Source organism: Phasianus colchicus, chromosome 1, assembly GCF_987193195.1.
Source record: "Phasianus colchicus chromosome 1, bPhaCol1.hap1.1, whole genome shotgun sequence".
Classification (NCBI taxonomy): domain Eukaryota; kingdom Metazoa; phylum Chordata; class Aves; order Galliformes; family Phasianidae; genus Phasianus; species Phasianus colchicus.
The window spans coordinates 17,905,389-17,930,489 of record NC_143436.1 but is presented as its reverse complement, the minus strand read 5'-3'; the positions used below and the strand labels follow the sequence as shown (position 1 = coordinate 17,930,489).

Here is a 25,101-nt window from a genome sequence, read left to right as displayed (position 1 = left end):
AGACAGGGAGCTGTTGGAGAGGGTCCAGAGGAGGGCCACAAAGATGATCAGGGGACTGGAGCACCTCCCCTATGAGGACAGGCTGAGGGAGCTGGGCTTGTTCAGCCTGGAGAAAAGAAGGCTGCGGGGTGACCTCATTGCAGCCTTTCAGTACATAAAGGGAGCCTACAAAGAGGAGGGGAATCAACTCTTTGAAAGGGTGAGTGACAGCAGGACAAGGGGAAATGGTTTTAAGCTGAGGGAAGGGAGATTTAGGTTGGATGTCAGGGGGAAATTCTTTACGGAGAGAGTGGTGAGGTACTGGAACAGGCTGCCCAGGGAGGTTGTGGATGCCCCGTCCCTGGAGGTGTTCAAAGCCAGATTGGATGGGGCCCTGGGCAGTCTGGTCTAGCATTAGGTGGAATGGTGGTGGCCCTGCATGTGGCAGGGGGGTTGGAGATTCATGATCCTTGAGGTCCCTTCCAACCCTGGCAATTCTGTGATTCTGTGATTCTGTGAAATAATTTAGAGAATTGCAAATATACATGCTAAAATCATGCTGCAAAAATAAAGGCTTTTATTTAATGTGGCAAAACATTTTCGGTGTTAGGGTGGAGGCCAGTCACAAGCAGTGTCCCTGAGGGGTCGGTCTTAGGACCAGTGCTCTTCAACATCTTCATCAGTGACACAGACGATGGCATCAAGTGCACCCGCAGCAAGTTTGCGGTACAATAAATACACTGGAAGGAAGGGAAGCCATCCAGAGGGAACTGGACAGGCTGGAGAAGTGGGCCCATGAAAACCTAATTAGGTTCAATAAGGCCAAGTGCAGGGTGCTGCACTTGGGTTGGGGCAAACCCAGGTATTTATACAAACTGGGGGAAGATCTCTTTGAGAGCAGCCCTGCGGAGAAGGACTTTGGGGTCCTGGTGGACAAGAAGCTGGATATGAGCCAGCAGTGTGTGCTTGCATCCTGGAAGACCAACTGTGTTTTGGGCTGCCTTAAAAAAGGGCTGGCCAGCAGGGAGAGGGATGTGATTGTCTCCCTCTACTCGGCTCCTGTGAGGACCCATCACAAAAGTACTGCGTCCAGGCCTGGAACCCCTTGTAGAGGAAGGATGTGGAGCTCCTGGAGCATGTCCAGAGGAGCACCACTAAGATGATCAGAGGGCTGGAGCACCTCTCCTAATAGGAAAGGTTGAGGGTACTGGGCATGTTTAGCTTGGAGGGAGAACAGCTGTTTACGAGGGTGGATAGTGATAGGGCAAGTGGGAATGGTTTTAAATTGAGACAGGGGAGATTTAGGTTAGATATTAGGAGGAAGTTTCTCACCCAGAGGATGGTGACTCACTGGAACAGGTTGCCCAAGGAGGCTGTGGATGCCCCATCCCTGGAGGCATTCAAGGCCAGGCTGGATGTGGCTCTGGGCAGCCTGGTCTGGTGGTTGTGACCCTGCACGTAGCAGGAGGGTTGAAACTAGATGATCAATGTGGTCCTTTTCAACTCAGGACATTCTATTATTCTATGATTCTGTGAATAGAGATTCTTCTGCTAAGAAGGGATATGAGAATATTCACAAATTCAGCAGGGATAAACTCTGGAAAGTGCGAAACAGCAAATGGATACATGCTACAAATAAACTTGGGCTGAAGAAAATCCAGATTCCCAGTACCAAAACAATGACATTTTGTAATAGTCCACGATAGGATTAATGGTAAAGAGAACCACAAACTCAGTTTATAGACAGAATATAATGTGGTTGACTGTGATGGTGTACAATTGAACTTCAGGTGCTTACGCTGAAGCATTCAGATGAATAAAGCTGGCTTACAAAAAGAGCAATAGAACTTGAGCGACAAAACGTTTTCAGAGTTGCTTAAAAGACAGATGAGACCTACTATTAACTTCTCATTTATAAGAAAAAGCCTATACGTATATTTAGGGCTAAAGCAGCTTTTCGTCAACAGATTCTTCAGTCTGCACGTTCAAAATTTCCTGTTAGTGAGAGACACTTATTGTCTTGGCAATGTTTGACAAGTGACAAGGCTATCATTATTTTCTATCTTCCACTACTTGCTACAAACCTTTGAAAAACAAAGTTCTTTAAAGGTAATGATGAATACCAACGAGCACTTAGTCCCTTGCTTACTAGAATTATGAAATACTCTCCACATTCATATTCACAGTACATACACGCCTAATACCACAGAACACAAACATACACTTTAAACATGTTCACAATTTTTATGATGCTGAACATTACCACTATATAATTAAGAATGTTCTTGAACGTACAGAAAAGGAAAAACATGGGATACAAAATATAAATAAACATTTCATCTTCTGTTTGAACAAAAGATTCAAGAAGTATACCACTCATGTGGTCACAAGATTTCCAATTTTCATCCAACATCCAAATTATAGTCATCATACCAGAACGAAAATCAAAAACACATTCTGTACAACAAGATTCAGATAAATATGCACACAAGCTCACTTACAAGTAGAGCACTTCCACACTGCTGAAAGCAGTCACTCATCCAGTTAGAACAAAATGCAAGCAGGCTACCTTCCATGAATGGGGATTTAAGCCTGTCAGGTCCCAGAACTGTATGTAAGCTTCACAAAGCTTCAGGACAGCTGGGATTGTGATCCAACTGAAATACAAAGTAAAGCTTTGGTAGCGGAGGGGTGAAGGAAGGACAACTACCGTTTCAGCAGCAAAGATTCACTGCACATATCTGCACACAGAGACCTGAGGTATTTGCAGAATTTAAAAAGAGCACGCTGCTACAGCTGGAGGGGTTAGAAAAGAGTTCTGATTACTGATTTACCAGCAGTACATCACAGCACTGACAACTGTTATTTGAAAAAATAAATCATAATTTCTCCAGAAACTATCTCACAGAAGGCCAATGTGTGTTTCAGTGACATAGCAGCCTGTGTTTTGCATACAGGAATACAAAGAGCACATTGTACTACTGCAGTTAAATGCATCACTATGTTTATATATGATTCAAGCATGAAAACATCTAAAATATGAGCTGCTCTAGCATACAGAAATACAGCAAAGTATTACTAAATTTGCAGGGATTTGCAAGTCATAATGTTGTAATACCATAATGAGCAATAGAAGAAAAAGGAAGTTAACCATGTATGGTTTGCTCCTGATTCCTACATTTTTTTTTACGCATTTCAGAGTTCAGCTGCATTATTTTACTATTACCAGTTGTCTTCTCCTATGTGATGCTAAAATGACTAAACACTATGTCATGGTAACAGATCTATTGCCATAGGTTGACTATGATATCGTATATTCAGCATTACTCAATTTCTACAGCATCAACTGGAAGTATAGAAACTAGAAAGGATATGAAAGTACCAGTTTAAAATGATTGCACAGTGGTATAACGTTGCCTTTTCAGACGTCTCCCATAGCACATCACAACACAAACTCACATCTGTGGAAGACGACTTCATGCCCTTCTAAAACATCTGGGTACTACTAACACTCAACAGACTTCCCATTGTACACACTTAGAGAAGGAACTTCCCACTGGCACTTTGGAGAGGATTTAGAGAACATACAGTACAGTTCAATTTAGCATTACCCCTCCCCTCTGGATTCCTGTTCTATCTTTCTGAAAAAGTAGCATTTTCAGCAGTAGTTTGCGTTTCCCTGAAGTATCAATATCAAGAAACACCACATCAATCATTTTAAGTGCAGAACTCACATTCTCTTCAACTAGCAGTTCAAATCAGGCTCGTTCAGGACCTATTACCAAATCCATAATGCACATCATCTTTAAAACACAAGTGCATGCCTGTGACATAATATGCAAAATAAATCAGTGCATCGATGAATGCTGATATTTTCACACTGTTTTTCTTATAGTTTCAAGTAGCTTTCTTACTACAGGATCAGCTACAAAAACATAAACTGTCAGGGCACTACAGACGCTAAAATTCCAGCCAGTCCCTAGTCTTCTCCACCCTTCTCCAGTCCTAACACCCTGCCTCAGCCCAGGGACATCAGCCATTACACTAGAAGGCTGCTGCAGCAAGGCAGGTCTCCAGCTCCCTCTCCTGCCATGGAACTCCAGGCCTAGTTCACTTGCAGGCCTGTGTCCCAGCCTGGCCTCAGCCAGTCTCCATCCCCTGGGAGGTACCTGGTGGCCGTGTTTGGAGCTGCTCCAGTGCCACTGCCTGAGGCTGAGGTGGGCCCTGATGGTTAGGTTCTGCACTGCCAGGTTTCCTGCAGAGCCCTCAGTGCTCACAGTCCTCTGACCCCAGAGAAATGCCAGACTTTACGGTGCTTACACTCATATGTAAAAATGCAGAAGACAGATCTTAATTAAGTGCATGCAAGGAGTATTTTCTAATAGATTTTGCACTCTAGTATACAGGTCAATTATCACCTTTATCATTAAGAAATAACCTATATATTTGCCAAAGCTTCTGAAAATGGAAAAAAAAAAAAAATTAGACTATAAAGACTCACAATTAGAGATGATTTTCAAAAACTCAAGATTGACTACAGCAGTAACTGTAGCCCCTAAAAGCTTCCAAGAACTAAATGTTTGCATAAAAATTGATGTAATACCCAAATTTTATCCCAGTATTTCCAGTTCTCTCCCAGTGGTCACAGGCTTGTTGGTGACCTCCTTCAAATTGGTCAGAAATAGTACTACTGAAGAAAAAAGTGTACTGCTTTCAATGCCTTCTGTACCTCAAACAAAAAACTCACAGCTTTTTTTAAATAGGAAAAATATATCAATACAAATTCTCCCTTACATATTTACATTTCAGAAAGTCACAAAGCAACATGAGGGAGAAATTAGCCACAATACTGAATGCATCATTATGAACTGGATTACTGAGACTTACAGCAGGCCTTGGACTGTCTTGGTGGTCAAGCTCCATGGCTGCTACCACTAAACAGTAACACGCATGGACTCTGCATTTTAAAACTCCACATTATTGTTTAATAGCAAACTGTAAAACCAACAGCTGACCTAAGATGTTGTGGAGCAGAGGAGTATGAGGACAAGCATGAGAAGGCAATCTGATGTTGTGCTGATATGGGCATGATGCCCTCTGGGCTGTAAGCAGAGGATGATGGCAGAGTCAGAGTGTACAAAACACAAGGCATTGTCAGTCACAGGCTACTAAAGGAACAGAACACCTCTCCTACGAGGACAGGATGAAAGAGGCTGTTCTGCCTGGAGAAGAGAAGGCTGCAAGGTGACCTGATAATGGCCTTTCAGTATCTAATAGTAAGCTACAGAAAAGAAGGGGACAGACTCTGTAGCAAGGTCTGCTGTGACAAAACAAGGGAAAATGGTTTCAAGCATAAAGAAAGCACATTTAGCTTAGATATAAGGAAAAAAATCTTTTACAGTGAGAGTGGTGTGGCACTGGAACAGGTTGCCCAGAGATGTGGTGGATGTCTCATCCCTGGAGACATTCAAGGTAAGGCTGGATCAAGCAATCTGATCTAGATGTGCATGTTCCTGTTCATTGCACAGGAGTTGGGCTAGATGATCTTCAAAGGTCCTTTCCAACCCTAAGGATACCATGATTCTGTGATTCTATGAATGCAGCCTTGCAGACTGGAAGAACAAGAATAACAAAAAGAATAAGTATTTTGTATCTTGCATATATAAAAACCCTGTGTGACGTGCAAACACGGAGATGGCCGCAAGTGAGTATAAAAAAAAATGGCTGCAGCTACCTCAAAGATAGGAGCAAAGGAAGAAAAGAGATGATGAATAATATCCTACGACTGTCACTCCAGAAGAGGATGCCACAACCCACCACTGAGCCTAGGTGTCACCAGCAGGTTGTCCCTCATCCCTCATCCCTCCAGCAGGGCATGATTCGCCATTCCCTCATCCTGCAACCACAGCCTAGCAATCATATGTAAAATACTACCTTTTAGGATTTAATTGGGTTAAGTATGTCAGGTTTTCAAAGAGCTCTGTGTGTGCACGCTTTCTGCTTCAGCCTACCTACATGACAAAATGATGGATACTGCAGCAACTCATCGGAGTAAATGCAGATATTATAGATGAGTGCAGCATGAAAATACAGGAAAGCGATAGAATGTCCATCACCAGCAACCTTAAAACAGAGCAACAGTTTGGGTGTGTTCAGTTCTACAGTGGGCTTTCAACTTTTTAAAAATGGTTCTACAGAAAAGAATATGTGTTACACAAAATATCTATATGTATATGCACTAATATTTTTTTTTTTTTTAAGAGTGGGAGACTTTGAAATAGGACTGCAGTTGAAAAGTAGTGGAATATTTTAGTGCTGTACTGTTTAGTGATAAGCAGTTTTTTATTACATAACGTATTCAGAAATAAGATCTATTTTTAAGTCCATACCTGTATGGAAGAATTATTCAAGCTACAACACTAAACAAGATCATGCATCAGCAAAAATCTTCACCCTAAGAAATTAAACCATGACTGAAAAGGCCACTGGCCATCATCAGTACAGCTGGGTCGAACACCACAATATTAAGAAAGCAATACATGATGACTTGGGCAAACATTATTATTTCTTACATATTTTTAAATATATATATGAAAATACACAAATATAGATATATGTAATTAAAAAAAAAAAAAATTAGAACTGAAAATAAGAACTCAGTGCTTCCTTATACTTGAGTTATGGAGTAGTTAAACAACTGATCTTGAAGATTGTTCCATGAAAGTAACTGGTTTGGTTTGGCTGCACACTGAGCTAGAAGGCCACCAGAGCAGTCTGTGGCACTCCATTTATGATACCTATAGTATCATAGTACTAAAAAAATGCAAAAGGGATCTCAAAAAGAACTATATATTTTGGTCTATTTTACCAAAGCTCCAATTTATACAGAAAATATTATATAAGATATTCCATGCAGAATATATGCTTTAATATGTATATACTATGTTCTAGAAATAAGAATTATTAAATAGATTTAAACTTAAATGTGTAAGAAAAGTAAAAAAAAAAATGTGTCTCAAAAATTTACAACTCCTCAATATAAATACACAGTTTCTGAACCAACTGTGACAGAACTCATAAAACATCTATTCACCAATATTAAGTTAAAACAAAACAAAACAAAACAAAACAATTATGTTAGAAAAACATAATTGGAAAGATGAATAGAAAAGGTTTGGGTTGCATAGTTTACTAATGTTTTGCACAAATCTGAACTTTTTGAGGCCAAACTCACATATGCCCAGATTTAGGCTCCTTGATATTCACAAGACTTGAGAAATGTCTCATGCAAATAAGTTTCCTAAGTCTAATACATCAGATCTAGAAAATTTTTATAACCTACATGTTACTATGGCAACTTTTTGTTTTTCAAAATGTAAATTAACAGTGAGGCTACATTACAAACTCTTCATTTCCATTGTGCTTGTACATAATCTTTCCTTGCATACAGATTGAGAAAAGATCTCTTTATTTTATACCGCTACAGTCTGTACTAAAAGATGAAGTTACATTAAGAAGAGGTCATGATTAAATCACACTTGGTAAACGCACCTCTGCTTAACCTTGACCACTTGTAAACCATAAACAAACCCAGGAGGAAGCAATCAAACAAATGAGTAGTTCTATGTCAAAGGTTTCTCTGTTTGGCTTTTGTAATTGTAAACTATTAGAAAATTAAAGTATGCTGCAAATCACAGTCTTTTTTATGCTGTTCTTACTGTTAATTCTATTAAAACCATACTGTGTTCTTTTTTCCTCTCCTTTTCTGTTAAAAAAAAAAAAAAAAAAAAAAAGGGAGAGGAGAATACGATTGCTTTGTTTTCTTACAAAGAAAGTTGTGTTTTGACATGCCACTCTATTACAGGACGGTTTCACTGAATTCAGAAACCTGCCTACCTATAGGTACACAGGTGTCAGCAGTTCCCATTACAGTGAACAGGAACTATAGGAGCCCAGAGATGGATCTGACGTTTTCAGCATCACCTCATAAAGCAATAGCAATAGTATGAATCAGAAAGACAAGCTACTCCTTTAATTTGACTTTCATCATTTGTCTGCTGAAAAAGGGAGCTTTGCAAATCTCATCTACTTCTGAACTGAAAGTCATTTTCAAACTACTCATTAAAATACCTGTAACAAATAGAGAATCTACATTAATTCCAGATCCATAATACAAATTATTAGATATGCATTATTTATGTGGACTGAATTTAATATTAAGAATTATTATCAATATAATTTGGCTTAGCTCTCATCATAACAGAGCTTGCCAAACTGAAAAAAAATTTAAAGAGCAAGACAATAATAAAATGCATATAAAAATATCTGAGCTTGACCATATGGGGAGTCTCCCCTCCCCAGCGTGGGCATTTGTTCTTGTTTCCTAAGGGACCAGTCACTCTATAAGTTTGCAACTCTGAGTCATCTAATGAAAAATTTCCATGCAATAAAGAAAAGGTAATTATGAAAAGGGCATCAATTCCTCATTCACCTTAGTTCTCTGTTAGAATGTATTCTAAAGCAACTAAAACAGAACACTGGTAATACCCCAGCGTCCTGATGCCTACTGTACAACTGGCCATATTCTAACCTAAAAATCATACTGGAGAAATTCTATACTGGGAAGAGGGAAAGTAAAGGCTACGCAAGCATACAGACAAAACTAGAAAGGAAACTGTCTCTCAGGAAGCCTATAATTTAGAGAAAATCCATGATATTTGAGTGTCATAACAGATCCCCTGACGATCTCCGTTTTCCCCAGTGTTCCCACACGTGCTTGAAGAATGAAGCTGTGGCTGTTTGGCACAGCACACAGGACAGAAGGCAGGAGTGTGCTGGAAGTGGACAAGGACTCCTTGAAATTAAGCAATTCTAGCTGTCAAGAAGCATTAATACAACCATAAATACCAGAAGGAAGAGTGCAAGCAGGAATAAACCAGGCTCTTTTCAGTGGTCCCCACTAAAAGGACAAGAGAGAATGTATACAAGCTGGAACACAGGAGATTTCACCTGAACAAGTGCAAGAATTTCTGTGCTGTGCAGGTGATGGACAACTGACACAGGTTGCCTGGAGGCTATGGAGTCTCCTCCTTGGATGTCTCCTGAAGCCACTTGGACACAGCCTTAGGTGTCCCTGCTGGGGCAGAGGTTGGGCCAGGTGACCTACAGAGGTCCATTCCCACCCCAGTCAGTCTGTGATTATTTGCTTGTGCTTTATATATTTATTTATTTATTTAATGTGTGTATTTCTGTGAACTGTGAGCTTCTCTAGATTTGTTAAGTGTTTGCAATGGTACAACTCTGGCTTGAGGTATGCCTCAATGCGTACTAAAACAGAAGCTGATATTATGAGTACTAATAATTCACTGTACAGGAGTATGCAATTGCACATACTATACATACCTAACTTTTAGAATCTCTGGAGCCAGAAAAATAACCCCATTTTTACCAGAAAAATGACAGTCTCATCAGGAGTTGGAGTGAGGAGTTGCCTCAGTATGGAACAAAGAACTGGTGCAGTCAGCCGAACCTGCCTAAGTGAAGTACAAGCTTTAATTGGTTGGTTTGCAAAGCTCTTCAGTAACAATTACTTTGCAGATACAAGTTATTTGACTCACAGATCTTACAGACAGGAGAAGATGCTTTCCCAAGCCAATGAACCAAGGCAAAAGTGAGCTGAAGAACCAGTGAATGCTGCCCAATGTTGCTAAAGTGGGCATTAAGAAGCTCACCATCAGCTTGGTGACAAGATTTCATTCCTAACATAAAATAGCATATTCATTTTCTCTAACCACCACATTGCTTCCTTTAACCTTACAGTTTAGTTTCTGAAGGCTATTACCAGGGACACTTTTCACTGTATGCTTATTTTAAAAAGTGAAAAGCCAGGTGTGGTTTTGTGAAATGCTATGGGGCTCAGGAAAGCTCCACACAAAGGAAAAACTGATACCACACAAAGGAAAATTGAATACATATGGAAAAAAGGGACAAGAATGGAAAGTTGAAAAGTTTCAAACAGAGCAATTAATCTGTAATGCAAAGAAAGAAGTAGAATATAACGAATGAGTTTTATCTTTAAAGATTTGACTCAAAGTCTCACCAGCATCCATTATAATTCCACAACAGTTAAGGCAGCATCTGGTACAGTTTGTGTACCTTTTTGGACAAGTATACAAAAATGCTTACAGCAGTTATGAGATCTCACAGTAAATGAAGCTGAAGAGTCTACTTCATCTACTGATATTCAGAAAAACAAAAGTAAAGGCAAGAATGAAAGAGAAACCCAGAAGCATATCTCTATTTTTTTTTTTTTAATGGCTAAATGACTAAATAATACTTTTAAAGCATTAACAGATAATGGGAACTGCCAATGCACAGGAAAAGGAAGCATCTCACAATCATTTTAGTTTAATCTCAATTAGTTCATAGCCGTAAGCAAGGTGATACTCAAGCGGTGACCATTTCAAATAACTGTTTGATTCTCTTGAGGCTAAAAGTATTCCCAGATCCATCATGCACAGCTCTAAAACATGTACAGCACTGAATAATGGAGCAGTGCTGTGTGTCTTTTTTTCCTTAAAGCCATAAATTTGTATTGAAAGAATCATGCAGAAAACCATGTAATTTAATATAATAAAAGCTGTAGTAAAGTACAAAAGATACCATAAAACATCATTGTCATGATTAATTAGCGCTCACTACACAGCCACATAAAATGTGGGTGCTTTATGACAAACTACTGTAAAGGGGTAAAGAAATTTTTACTTTTCATTACAGAAACTTATAAAAGATTTCCTATATCCTGTCTTTAAATAAATATTAATGCTGCTCAGGGAAGAAACTCCTGGTATTCAGCTCTTCTACACCTCCAAGCAGAACAACTCTGCAGTGTGTAACTGTTCCAGAGGCATGAACAAATTACAGATAAGACGTGCTTCAAGTACAAGCTGTGGTGTGTGACACCAACAACAGACTATGTCTAGGTTTCCCTATTTCTATTTAACAAGTGACCTCTGTTTTCCTACACATCTTCTGTCGGCACAGTTTGCTGCTTTTCATTTTGAAATTGGATTTAAAACCACACAGAAAAATTGGATGGCATTGCATCAAGGTGGAACAAATTCTCAGCTACGAATCACCATTTTTCAACAGTCACCGCAATCAGCTGTGCATTTTCATCAGTGATGAGAAAGAGCCTGCATACTGTGCTCATAAAAATCTGCATCAGCAGAAGCGACCCACTGTTTCACAGCCACCATAACAGCTTCATTGCTTGGAAAATATTGCCCACACAGTCCATCTTTCATAGGCCCAAAAAGATGAAAATCAGAAAGTACCAAAACTGGACTAGATGGTGGGTGTGATGTGATAGCACAGTCCAGCCAAGATTGGCAGTGCACTCCATGGTCTTCAAACTGGTATGGAGCCTGGCATTACTGTGTTCAATGCAGTCTTTCAATACTTGAAGGGAGCATATAAAAAGGAAGGGGCACAGCTGTTTACAAGCTTGGACAGTGTTAGGACAAGGGAAAATGGTCTAAAACTGAGACAGGGAAGATTTAGGTTAGATATTAGGAGGAAGTTTCTCACCCAGAGGATGGTGACACGCTGGAGCAGGTTGCCCAGGGAGGCTGTGGATGCCCCATCCCTGGAGGCATTCAAGGCCAGGCTGGATGTGGCTCTGGGCAGCCTGGTCTGGTGGTTGGCGACCCTGCACATAGCAGGGGGGTTGAAGCTAGATGATCACTGTCGTCCTTTTCAACCCAGGAGATTCTATGTTTCTATGATATGATTCTGTGATTCTTCTCTAACCTGACTCTGCAAGTTCAAGCCTTCAGCTTAGTGCAATATAGCAGTCAGAGTTGATGGGTTCCAGGAAAACCAGAAATACCTTTCACCTCTTTCCTACCATAAAAGACAGTGCACATAACTTTACCCACTGAGGGCTGTGTCTTGAACTTTTTCTTTGATGGGGAATTCACATGTTGCTACTCCATAGACTGCTGTTTTGATTCCGGCTCGTAGTGGTGACACTCCATCTCATTACCAGTAATGATGCATTCCAGGAAACTCTCACTTTCAGCCTTGTTTGATTCAGTAAGTCCTGACAATCTTGCATACAGTGCTCTTTCTTTCCTGTATGAGCATTTGTGGGATCCATCTGACACAAAATATGCAATGATATTCCAAGCTTGCCACCACCATTTCCAATGTACTGAAGCTAATATTCAACTTGAGACACAGTTTCCTGGTCATAATTTACTGATCTGTGTGGATGAGGTGATTGAGATGTTCTTCATTTCATGGTACAACAGCTGTATATGGGCATCTGGTATGTGGCTTGTCATTCATGTTGCAGCCTCCACTGCTGAAATGCAGCACCCAGCACCTCATTGTGCCAACACCCACTGCTGGGTCTCCATAAATATGCAGCAAGCATCAAAGAATGCCAGTGAGTATGATTTTTTCATCATGGAGAAATTCAGCTACTTATGTTCTCTTCATGTGCATTTCCATGTCAGACCCCAACATGTCAGACTGCCCCTGTGCTACCATCTGTCACACATCAGCAAAATGTAATGGAATATTGGTGGGAAAGTTCAGCCTCTTCTGCCATACCATCAACATGTCATGGGTAAAAATAATAAAATAAGAGGCATTATTTCTGGAGCACTCCTCATTCTAATTTCACTGTTCTTTGTATATGAAGAATGAACAGAGTAAGGCTCTACTTCAGGACACCATGAAGTCCTGAAGAGCTTGCAGAGTAAAAAGCACTTAAAAGATTAACTGTTAGCTACCTCAGTTTATTTTCTGACACGTCCCAGAAGTCATAAATCATGAGATTTTCTGTTTTTTCTTTTTCAATTACATCTCCAACTCAGAAAGTGGTATGATTTAGCTAATAAAATACTCAAACCACTGGGAGAGATTTCATATACTGCTTTATCCTCTGAATTCCTTCAGATCCCAGTGTATCTTCTCATAAGCCTTCACTTTATCAGTTAACAGAAAACTGCCCTAAAGTCAGATGCTTCCTAAAGCTCTTTCAGCTTTCTAAATACATTTCAGGTAAGATAGCATTTTGGAGGATAAGACTTGAAGGGGCTTCAAGAGGTCACCTAGTCCACCTGTCCATTTCAGCTTGATGATGCTATTCCTAACACATGACCTTTTGACCTGAAAGTAAGACTCTTCTGTTTCACAGCTTCCCAAGGAAATCTATTGCAGTCCTTAACTGTCCTTGCCATCTGTAATTCTTCCCTGATGTTCAGCACAAATTTCCTTTGCTACTCTTTTTCCTGATACCTAGCTTAAATCTCCCTCAATTCAGCTTGTGCCTACTGCTTCTCACCATCTTCTCGCTTTTCAGAAAGAACAGTTTGTTACTCCTGAGGCAGAATTTTATCCATTGAAAACTCCTACCAACACAGCAGTCTCTTGTCTAAACATAATAACCCCGATCTCTTCATTATTCCTTTCTAGGTCAGATCTTCTATCGTTGCATTTCTTCCCCTTGTTCTCCTGTGTATCCACCTAATTTGGCCTACATCTCTCTTCATGTATGATTGCGGTTAAGCATCTACTCTTCGGAATACAATATGGCCTTGTAGCATGGTAGAAAGAAACTGAGATCCAAAATATACTGGTTTATTGTAAAACCAATTTTTCACATTAACAGACTTCTACAGTCCTCCTCACGGTCAAAAATAATAAATCGCTCACATAAAAACACACATTAGCATAGCATCTGCTTTCAGAATATATTTCAATAGGTATTGATCCATTACATTATTTTTCTGATTATTTATATGTTAATTTGTTGTTTGGATATATTTCAAACATGTTACTCATTGCTTTTCACAAGACTAATGACAATTAGTAGGAAGATCTATTGTTCTGACTAGCATTTCTCATGAACGGATGCAGTGCCAAAGGTAAAACATAGTGAATAGGCAGTTTCATTACACTGTGTTGGTTTTCTAGAGCACACATAATAAGCACGTTTAGGCAAATAATCGGATTTGGCTATTAAATAGAATCCTTTCTCACTAAAGGTTTAAAGTAGCAATAGGATATAATTTCTGAGCAAAATAAATATCCACTAAAATTCTGACACTGGATGTAACAGATACCTGACCTGGACTTGTATGAACAAACACTGGAGCTGACCAGTCACAGGTGAGCCACGAATTCCAAGTGGGACATCTACATGCTACCAAAAACCAAACACTGTTGTTACCACTGGGACAAAAGCTTGTGCTGCTCATTTTCTTCATATGATTATATTTAAAAATATGTATATTTTAATATAAATGAGAACTTTTACTTATATTTGTATTAGTGAACTTATGTTAAAGATATTTACTTTTTTTTTTTTAATCAATACTATATTGAACTCTTGATCTCTAAATACATGGGTTTTTTGTTGTTTTTTTTTTTCAATGCTCCTGCTTAAGTTCAGTTAAAGAAATTTCATTGTATATGCCTTGTTTTTATTCCAGCTTCATTTCTGATACAGTAAAGATCAAATATGTGTGTCCACTTAGAAATAAGAGAAATAGAGAGTAATCAACAGATCTAACAAGTACACAATTTATGATGTGAATCACATCAGTCTACAGTGCTGCCTTTCTTAATAGGTAGTGCTAGTAAATACTGAGAAAGGTCAGCATTTCCTCACTTGTGCTCTTGGGGCACGAAAACGGGCAGACAAAAAGACTACTGAAAATCTGTTACTAATTCCTTTTGCCAGATTACTCAGTCAGGAAAAGTAGGGGTTTTATACCATCTATGGTGCACTGGAAGACAAATGCATCTGTAATTTTCATCACTCAAAACCAAAGACTATTTTGAAGCTGCCTTCTATGCACAGAAAAACTACCAGACTCCTCCTCTCTGTATCTCCTGGCACAGCCAGACACCAGACAGAAACACCTCTCCGATCTCCCTGAAAAGGAAACTTTTGAGAATTCTGTCTGCATGACTTCTCTATCTTAAGTAAGAAAATGAGCAAATAAATAAATAATGGAAAAACCAAAACCTTTCACATACATATTCTCTCCTTGTGCAGCACGTACTCAAGTTCATGGTTTTTTAACAGTCAAATCTGTTTCCTTGAATGAGAAGGCAAACCCTCCACTTCAGCATCCTGCACCCCTCTCCAATCTGTCATGCTGCTCTGAGAATCTCACTCCTATCTGCCTCTTCACAGACCAGTAAAATAGCACAAACAGGAGAAAATAACTATACTATGGTTTGCTAAAAGCAACTGAACAGCAGAAACATTTACATCTGCGACAAACTGTGCTCAACTCAGATCTACTGTATATAGGTAACATACACAGCACATCTGGTATGCAAGGTCCCTTACTGTTTTGAGACACAGGTTGAGCATAAAAGGGCAAATGGAAAAAATAAAAAATAAAAAACTCTAAGATAAATGCAAACTTTTTTCCCACATTCTTAAGGGCAATTCCCTTTCTCAGTTTAATTGTCTCAAGTCATTTTTTGGAATGTTTTCAATATGAAAGAAAAACAAATCTTAAGGGGAATATTAGCTCTCCTAAAAAGCACATTCAAATTCTTTCAGTGGATACTGCAGGATTCTCAGAAAGTTTCAGAAGACAAGTCCTCTCCTCAAATGTTTTATACAGCAGTCCACATTAGTCCTAGCAACTAAACAAAGCTGTGAGGTTACAGTAACAGAAAGCTCTTAAGAAATAATCTCATTAACAGAGGTTTTTGAATGTTAGCAGAGGGGTAGCAGAGTCGTTTGGGGCTACCTAAATGAAATAATATGGCCTGGATATTTTCAGTTGCAAAATGTACATCCTAAGAACACATAAAAAATGTATAAAATATCCCGATAGTTTTACAGCAAGTTAGTATATTATAATCTGTAAAGAGTGTCAGATTAAAGATATTAACATTAAGCATAAACCTTAACCAAGTTATTATGAGTAAGAAATGTGCTTTTTGGAAGTAAGCACTGAAGCATTTTTGCTGTTATGACAATAATTCCTCTAAATGTTCCTGACAGAAAAGTGTCAGTCTGAGTGTAACCAACAACTGCAAACTTCTGCCTAGGGCAGAAAAAAAGATAACTACGAAAGATGTGCTGAACAGGTACACTATTCACATATACGAACATATGCTAAATTTGCACAGGTGATACTAAAATTCTGGTTTATAACTATAATCATCAGTTTACAACAGAAATATCAGAATTCTCCTGCCTCTACTCAACTACTGCCTATTTTACATGGCTTGCTCCAGAGATTCTACCCAGCAGATTAAGGATGCAGTTTTGAGACCTTAATGCTCCACTTCTTTCTATTTTGAGTCTTGGGACTGAACCCATGTTTCTGTTTAGTCCCTCTCACATGCTCAAATCTCATAAATGATTCAAAATATTAATTTGCCCTTGATAGATGAGGTGTTCTAGGCTCTTAATTAACAACCACAGAAGAAAAAAAAAAAAGACTCAAAGTATATATTAGGCTGTAATGCACCCTGGATGCAGTATATTCGTGCCTTTTCAAAGTTTACCCCCTTGCAGCACTGTTTTCCACGGTACTCGAAGACATACTTAGAAAGTGTATCCTTTACCTTTCCCCATCACTGCTGTGCCTGAATGGTTAAATGCTCTACTAGGTGAAAAGGGTAAGTGTCTGGGGGCAGAGGAGGGCCCACAATTAGTGTGCATAGCACCAACTCAGTTTTCTTCCCGGCTCTCTTTGAAAGAGAGTTACAGATTATAAATAATTTAAAACCAGACTCGGGTAGTGAAAGTAACTCCTTATTTTAATTGTCAGTTGGATACGCAAAAAAAAAAAGTTGCAGATATTTCAGTTCTCCAGACCTCTTCACAGTGACTGGGGTTGACTGGGATGCGTTAAACTGCTTTGCAGGAAGATCAGACCGGCTTGGGACTGCAATTACGAATCACAATGCCCTTTTCTGGGTTCACAGCTCTATTCATCTTATAGAAACACTGAAGGACAGATTGGACAGAGGGGAACGGATTAGCCACAGGATGACCTGTATTTCCACACAAAAGCCTAAGTGTGGAAAAAATGGCACCCTGTGTCACCCATTCTTCACTTCCTGAAAAAAACATATTCATGAAAATAAACCTTTAAACAGCTCTTTCCCACTCATCTCAGAACAAGCACTCATTGTCTCTTGTGCAGTTTAAACTGCAGCAATATAAGGCTGCTACTAAATAGCCTTAACTCAGAAATTTGCTTAAAATATTTAAGAATTAAGATCGTTCTACTTATAAAAGAATGTAAGTTCAGCATAGGAACTAAAAAGAAACGATAACAGCGTGAAAACTCTCAGTAGACCACAGCAACACACAATAATGTGTCTATGAAAACAGGAGGATTTGCTTCTGGTAGTAAGTTTTAGTTGGATGTCATCAAAGTTACACTCTGTAGCCACGCAGCACAGCTGAAATTGTCAAAATTTCTTGTGTTAATAGGTGGCAAGAGTTTAACAGATAGCATCACTAATTCAAAGTGATTAAAGGAAAAATTAATATAGAAAAAAAAAAAAAAAAAAAGGAAATAGCAATCATTTGGAGATGTAAGATGTGAAGGTGATGTCAGTTTTCCATTAAGGCTGGCCTCTGGAAAAATACTAAGCTGTAAATAATACAAAAAAATCAAAAATGGAGAGAGTGCACATTAATAAATTAAGTCAGACCTTTAATTAATTCTTCATGTCATTCTTCTTACATCAATTGTCTTGCAAACAAAAGGAATGTATGCTGTATAAACTTGTGCTGTCAAACTGTCTCAGGAGATGCATGCTATCAGCTCATCTGATCGAGCTCGGCAAACGGGTGGCTTACTTGTTTGCTGCTTGGGACCACAGGAAATTATCCTTGTGCACAAGAAACAATCACATGAAAATGTCCAAGTATTTAACTTCGGGATTCAACCGCACAGCGGAGTTGCAAACAATGAGCCCATGTAGTTCATTAGGCTCCGATGGGAAATTAATCTTTTTGCCAGGAAATCAACAGCCTAGCACCATTATGTGTAATGAGACACACCATTCCCAACTTTTTAATAAAATCTGAATGCAAAGGGCTAACTCCAATATCAGAGAATAATTCCACATCTTCTGGAAGTAACTGCCATCTCACGTGTTCTTCTTGATACATATCTGTTCAGTAAACCAGCGTGGTAGACTTAAGGTTAAATGCTTTGCTGTTCATTCCCTCACTCTGCTTTCCCTTGCTTTCTTAGTGCAGGCTTCAAAACAAAAAAGTAGAAAATTCCATGCTGCTTTTGCTAATTGTTTACAGCATGCACCTTAAGTCTTCTATTATCTATTCCTCCTCCTCCTACATGCCTGCATTTGAATCCATAGTGTCTAAAACTATCATTTTTATTAGATATTCTGAAAGTTCCTCAAAGAGAAGAATTCAGTCATATCACCTCGAGTTTCAGCCAATTCCATGCACTACTCCATGTCAGGACTGAAACCACGGGGGTGACAACATGCACTGCTGAAGTAATTGTACCCAGGGATGGGAAGGAACGCTGTTGTGCAGATGAGCAGCGGTCAGGAAGGGCCGACAAGCGGCCCCCACACACACAGTCTGTATTTACCGTAAGTACACGGGTCACAGTGTTAAAGAATAAAAAAGAAACATTTTCTTCACAAGTGTAAACAGACTGGTGTAAGTTAGTTACCCAACAAGCTCCACGACTTCAGCTTTCTCCCTGTGCTCAGAGAGTGAAGAGTGGCTATAAAAGCTGAAGGAGAAGCAGAGGAAAACGTGTTGAAGTGCTCGGTGCATGGCCATGGCTTCTGCCTTCACTTATTAACTTAGTAGCAGCTTTCCATCCCACAGTGCAAGAAGAATTACTTTAAGTGATAGTAAAATGCTTCTTCCACTGTGGATTATTCATGTAACACAGGTCTAAAAATCAAGGAGCAAAAGACATTTAAAAAAAAAAAGAAAAGAAAGGAGAAAGAAAGAAGCAGCATCATGCAAATGCTGACACACACACACACACACACACACACACAAAAAAAAAAAAAAAAGCCTGAGATGCCGGGCTATATTTCTTTCTGCTTTATCTCCTCAAAATGAGTCATCTGGTTAGACAGAGATACACAAACAGACCAGTCGGAGCATTTTAAAGGCATGCTCAATAAGTGAATATACAGGAGGCACTGCACCCAGTGCAACTAAAGCATGGGCTCCTTTCTTAAAGGAGAAATCTCTGGCACCGTCGATATCTGGATACCGCTTTTTAGACCAAGGAAACCGGGCAAATCCCTGTTTATCCGTCCCAGCAAAGATCAGCACAAAGGCACAGCCCGGCGCTGCGACGCCCTGCGCTGCGGTACCGCCAGCAGAGGCCCTTCCATGGGCGCAGGGCAGGCGCTGTGCCCAGCCCAGAAAGAAACTTTGTCCCAGGCACAGAAAAGTTTTTCTCCTCACTTTGCAGAGCTCCACAGCCAGCCTGGCTGCCTCCTCCAGCAGCCACCACCTCGGCTGCATTACTGTGACAAAAAGGAATACGTGGGTCTGTCAAAACACCCACGTTTTTGTGTTGTGCTTCTTAAGGAACGGCACTGGTCCTTCTCATACACCACCCAATATAAATACATCTCTCAGGATTCACGCTCGTATCTCAGAGCAGTTTCCTTTATAGATAAGGAAAGGAATCATTATTACAACACGGAATAAAAAAAAAAAAAAAAAAGTAATTTCCCGGTGAAGGAAAGATAAGGAAACAAAACTAGAAACACAGAAGTGTTGCTCCCTGAGAAAATTCCTCTATCCACTTAATCAAACGCTTTCTTTTCCCACCCAACTCACTCAGGAAATAAAGAGAAAAGAAATGTAATATAAAACCCGCCGCCCCATCTGAGCTGTTCTCTCCGACAAATTGCAATCACAGTTTTCTGACCGCAAGGTGGAAAAAACGGAGCCTTGAAAGCATGCAAAGGCCTCTGCTCCTGTTGGGGCAGCGAGGAGGAGGACGCTGCATGCCCAGGATTTGCTCTGCCCTGCCCTTTCCATAGAACTTTAGTGCCATCTATTGAAAACTTACTGAACAAGGAAGAGGGAAAGGATGCCTATTGATTCGGTATAAAAATAAGACGTTTACTTGTTAAGGGGTTTTTGGTTTATTAATACTCCCATGATAACTGCTGTTCGGTGGTCATCTGATAGCAACAAATATTTCCTATGCACCGGACGTACCCCACAGAGCCATGAGACGTCCACTAAAACGCAGAATGCAAACATCACACCGATTTTATACATCTATGCATTTACCAAGAACGTAAGTCCAAAGCTCGCTATCTGCTAACGAAACAAACACGAGAAGGCTTTAAGCGGCAAGGAAAAAAAAAAAAAAAAAAAAAAAAAAACCGGCGTGGAAGCACTGCTGTAAATAGAACATACTGGAAACAGTAAAAAATAATTAAGGCACCTCGTACAGACCGTAGTATTAAAGAACAGGGTATGTAGACATGCAGATATAATTACCTTCTTTAAGAAACTGTGAGTGGATGACAAATATAAGAAAACAGCAGATCGCTGCTCCTGCTAGTGCCCATAAAGCTTTCAAGAGCTGCATCTCGGTCTGAAACTCAGTAAATACCCAGAAAGTCACACAATGAATTTCCACAGCGATGCATCAACGCTTCCCTCTGTGCGCCAGGCGCGGCGGCTCCCGGCAGGGACCACACTCCCGAGCAGGGCGGGCGAGCCCGGGGCTGCGGAGGAGGGGCCGGGGCTTCACACCCCGCGCGGGGGCAGCGGCAGTGCCGCGCTCTCCTCGCCGAGGCGGCCGGCGCGGGGCCCCATGAATCAGCGCTCCGTGTCCGCGGGAGCCGCGCCGAGCCGGCGGCGGGGGCAGGGAGGCCGGCAGCGCCGGGCAGGTTGCGCAACAGCGCCCGCTGCGCCGCGGGGCCGCCGCCGCCGCCGCCCGCTCAGGGCGCGCCGCCGCCGGGCGGCGCGGGGCGAGCGGGGGCCGGGCCCACCCCGGGGAGGCTCCGCGGGAGCCGCTGCAGCATCGCCGGGCTGCGGGAGCCGCTCGCCGCCTCACTCCTTCGCTCGCTCGTCGGGCCGCCGCTCCGCCGCTCGCTGCCACGGTTCGGGGAGGAGGGAGGGAGAGAGAGAGAGCGAGAGCGAGCGGGGAGGGGAGGGAGCGGAGGGAGGGAGGGATTTCTCTTTACTGCAACTTCTCCCGGCTGGCGGCAATTTGTTGCACCCCCCGCCTCCTCCTCCCCCGGCTCGGAGATCCCTCCGTGGCGCGGGGGGACTCGGCTCAGCCCGCCATCCCCGGCAGCGCGGGGACGGCCGCCCTCCGCTCGGCTCCGCGCCTTCCTCCCGCCTCGGGGGTTCCGCGGCCGCTCCGCTTCTTCCCTCGTCCGTCCCCGTCCCGGCGCCGCAGAGCGCCCTCCGAACGCCGGGCTACGGCGGGAGCGAGCTCAGTCTACAGGTTGATGCTTCCGTCGCAGCCATCGCCTCGAGAAGCGCAAATGAAGGAATGCCATAAATCACCCCTTCCTCAAAAAAAAAAAAAAAAAAAAAAAAAAGCCAAGGCTGTGGTTTTGCTGCCGCCCGCTCCAGGGGAAGGGCCGAGCTGCGGTACAGAAGCGGCTCCCCGTGCAGCCGGGGGGCGGGCAGGCCGCGGGAGCGCTGCGGCGCGGAGCTGGGAGGGCCGCCCCGACGGCCGGGAGTGCCCGTCAAGGGCTGCCGGCACCGAGCTCCGCGCCGGGAACGCTCGTTGGGGCGAGGGAGGGAGCGAGAGCCGCGGGGAGGGCGGGTGGAGGCGCGGGCGCTGCGGGAGCGCCCCGGCGCGCTGCTCCGCGGACGGCGGGAAGGTACCGCGATCCCCGGCCGGCTGCGGAGGGACTGCGCGGCGATACCGGCGGGAGCGGAGCGGTGGTGGCCGCCGCGTTACCCCGGGTTATCCGGGATAGGCAGCAGCGCATCCGTAGTTTGGAGATCCAAACCAAGTAAGAGAATGCTTGCGAAGCTCTGCTTTCATAGCTCTTTTGTGAAATGTTTGCATTTATGCTGATTTTTTTGGTAATACTCATTACTGGCATATTTTCTTAGTTTTTAAGAACCAGCAGGTGCTCAAGAGGCTTGGAAGGACGGGTTAATACAGTATCAGTGTTTCTGTTGGGCAAACATTTTCCTTGTTGTTGATGATGTGCAGTTTTGGTTTTTTGCTGATAGCACGGAGAAACATTAAAAGCAACTATCTCTGGAATTTTAAACTTCACACAAATCCCTATAAACTCACTTATTGTATTCACTGTATTCGAAGATTACAGCAATGCAATGTTAAAGCAATGTCAGAGCTACAGTAGAGATTTTAAAGATTTACTCTACTGTAAATCTTTAATTCTCAAATGTACCCTTTGATGAGAAATCAGCCATGCTTGGGCTCAGTTCAAGTTGGGTTTTGTTTGTTTGCTTATTTGTCTTCTGGATGAAAAGGAAAGTGGTTGAGTAGCTAAAGAAAATTCATATATTTACACTTAAACAGTCATAAGAAAATTCCACAACCCTACCAACCACCTTGAAAAAATGTTTTGTTTTTTTTTTAAGTCTCCAGATATGTAGATTTTAATGGTGTCTCAAGAGTTTATGCAGTCCTGGATCAGCAACACGTACCTTTCAGTATGAACATGCAAAGTTGGTAGGGAGATACTATGGCAAATTTTATGTACTGTCTTCCAAAAAGCATACAAAGAGACACTGCTAGTGGACTGAAATCCCTTGCTCCTTTGAGGTTCATCATAACAGTGCAGCCCCCATGTTCTTTGATTTTATGCTGGTCTTACTTTGTGGAGCTCCTGCATTAGGCAAAGACTCCTGGGCTCTAGCAGCCTTTGGAGCAGACCCTTTCAGAAGAACGACATCAGAATGGAGCACTGTGCCTCCCCACCACAGGGGAGTCCCTCCACACGCACAGCAGTGTAAGTGGGAGCAAAATCTGGTTCAGCGCTCACACAGTACGGAGATATTTAGTCTCATAGCAACAAGGGATTCCAGAAGACTTCCCATTTGGGAGGACAGTGGTACCTGGCAACGATGCTTGCTGTACTAAATATGGTGTGCTGTGCTTTTTACATTTTCTTGACAGACTTGGACCTTGCAAATAGGATGATCCCTATTCAAAAATAGCCGCCTTCAAATTCTTGACTTGTTATCTACGTAAAGATTTATAAGATATTAAAGATATCTCAAATTATCAGTGTGGACTTCTCTGGAAGACTTTTAAGAATAAATTCCTCTTACTGAAACACCCCGTGATCTTTCAGCCTATTAAGGTTTGAACCCCAACTATTGCAGTAACACCTGTCCAACAATTTGCAAGCTGCTTGGGCCAGGAGATTTATAGCACCAACTCACTGTTTGTTTCCAGGTTTTTGCCAAAGCTTTGACCCCAGGCATCTCCAGTTATGCAGAAGCAAAAAGCTCTTGTCCCAGCAATAGCTTCTGTCTGGAAACCACTCCACAGGGAATCTTCCACTTGTGTTTTAATGTTAAAGAGGGATGCTGAGCACCTGAAAGCCCCTTAGCACAGGTGAAGAATGGTCATGGTGTTGGAAGAGTGTTGCAACTGGGAAAAGCAGTAAGGAATGCATTTTCCAGATAATCACACATGGCAAAGGGAACTGCACTTAAAATATGAGCTCTTCCTGGTTCTTATGGGGAAGCAGCACAACAAGTAAGTGCATCTTTTCCAAGTGTATGTTCGATTTTGGAAATGCAGCTCATTTGTTCCTTTTACTGAAACTTCTGTCTAGTTCAACAGAATTACTAAAACTGGAACTCTGTAGCAAAGACAGCAGCCTTTGCTCAATTCTAGAGGTTTAAAAATATCTTCTCTGCTCTGCATTTAATTCCATGGGGAAGAAAAAAAAAAAAAAAAAAAAAAAAAACAACCTTTAAAAGATCCATTCTTCCATAATGAGATATTTTAAATTAAAAAAGATGCTGAAGTTCCTGGAACACAACCATGTTTATATTGTGTTCCACACCACTGTAAATAAGCGCCTGGTATTTTCAGTTGTATGTATTTTTGCATAATGATTTTATTCCTGTTCATGCGATAAGCCCCAAAATTACGCATGACCAATGCAGATCTAAATACAGTAGCATGAGATGACGTTAGCCCATTTTCACTAATGAATTTGGAATCTACTACTGGCATTGAATCACCAAAAAAAAAAAAAAAAAAAAAAAAAGGGGAGAGAGAAGAGCAGACAGTATCTATTATTAGGTTATCTAGTCCAAACCTTTGCCAGTGCCCACTGGATTTCATTTTTGTTACTTCTGAGTTACTCAGGCAATAGTCTGTCACCAGTCACTTGAGGCGATTATTCCAGCCCAGCAGTTCTCTCAGCTGGAATGCTTCTCTTGATGCTAAGTTTAACATTTTATTTTGTTGAAATTCACCCAGTTCATCTTTCACGTATGCCTGAAGTGGCATTATAAATCTTTTCCCACTTTGAATCTAACCAAAATAAATGATATATTGAGTACAAGTAATGAATACAGATGGGTATATTTCTACCAATTATTTTTTGCTGCCTCCAAATACTTTTTCCCCATTGCTTTCTGCATACCAACAGCTGGTTCACATTTCCTTGCTACTGGGCCACCACATCAGCACTCTTCAAAATACCATCACTGATCTTCTGCTGTTGAAGACAAGCACCACCAAAATAGAAATTCATCTCTGTTAATGGCTGGATTGTGATGTGACGTAGCTATCACTGTGTATTCACAGTGTATTCATCTGACCATCTCCTTCCATGAATGCCTGAAGTTTTCACTTCATTTTTTCCTTCACTCACCTAAATAAATGATGTGTTAATATGGCTCTAACAATTTTTTGGCAGACCAAACCCATTTTCCCGTTCTTTCTCCTGCCTGCAGATCCATGACAGGGATAATGCAGTCAGGATGGTTTGGAGTAACCAAGGAGCAATTTCTTTGCTGTTGTGTGTTCTTTCTGCTTAATACTTCTGATGCATATTTTTAAGAAAGTCTTTGGATCTTCTTTGGCTTTCCACTTGCCTTATTTTGCTGTTCCTGCCTTCTTTCCACTATTACTG

The 25,101-nt window shown here is 41.4% G+C and overlaps 1 protein-coding gene across 12 annotated transcripts in view; it reads right to left on the bottom strand.

Moving 5' to 3' along the window:
• Window positions 1–25,101, bottom strand: part of TAFA5 (TAFA chemokine like family member 5) — a 448,086-nt gene that overhangs the window by 324,696 nt on the left and 98,289 nt on the right. The window contains exon 1 of one of the 12 annotated variants that reach the window (XM_090136530.1): window positions 20,504–20,852. The exons of the other annotated variants lie outside the window; for them this stretch is intronic. Within the exon in view, the coding sequence (XP_089992656.1) occupies window positions 20,504–20,594 (91 nt within the window). The 5' untranslated portion in view covers window positions 20,595–20,852. Of the gene's footprint in view, window positions 1–20,503; window positions 20,853–25,101 lie in introns of those variants that run through there. 12 annotated transcript variants of the gene reach the window in all.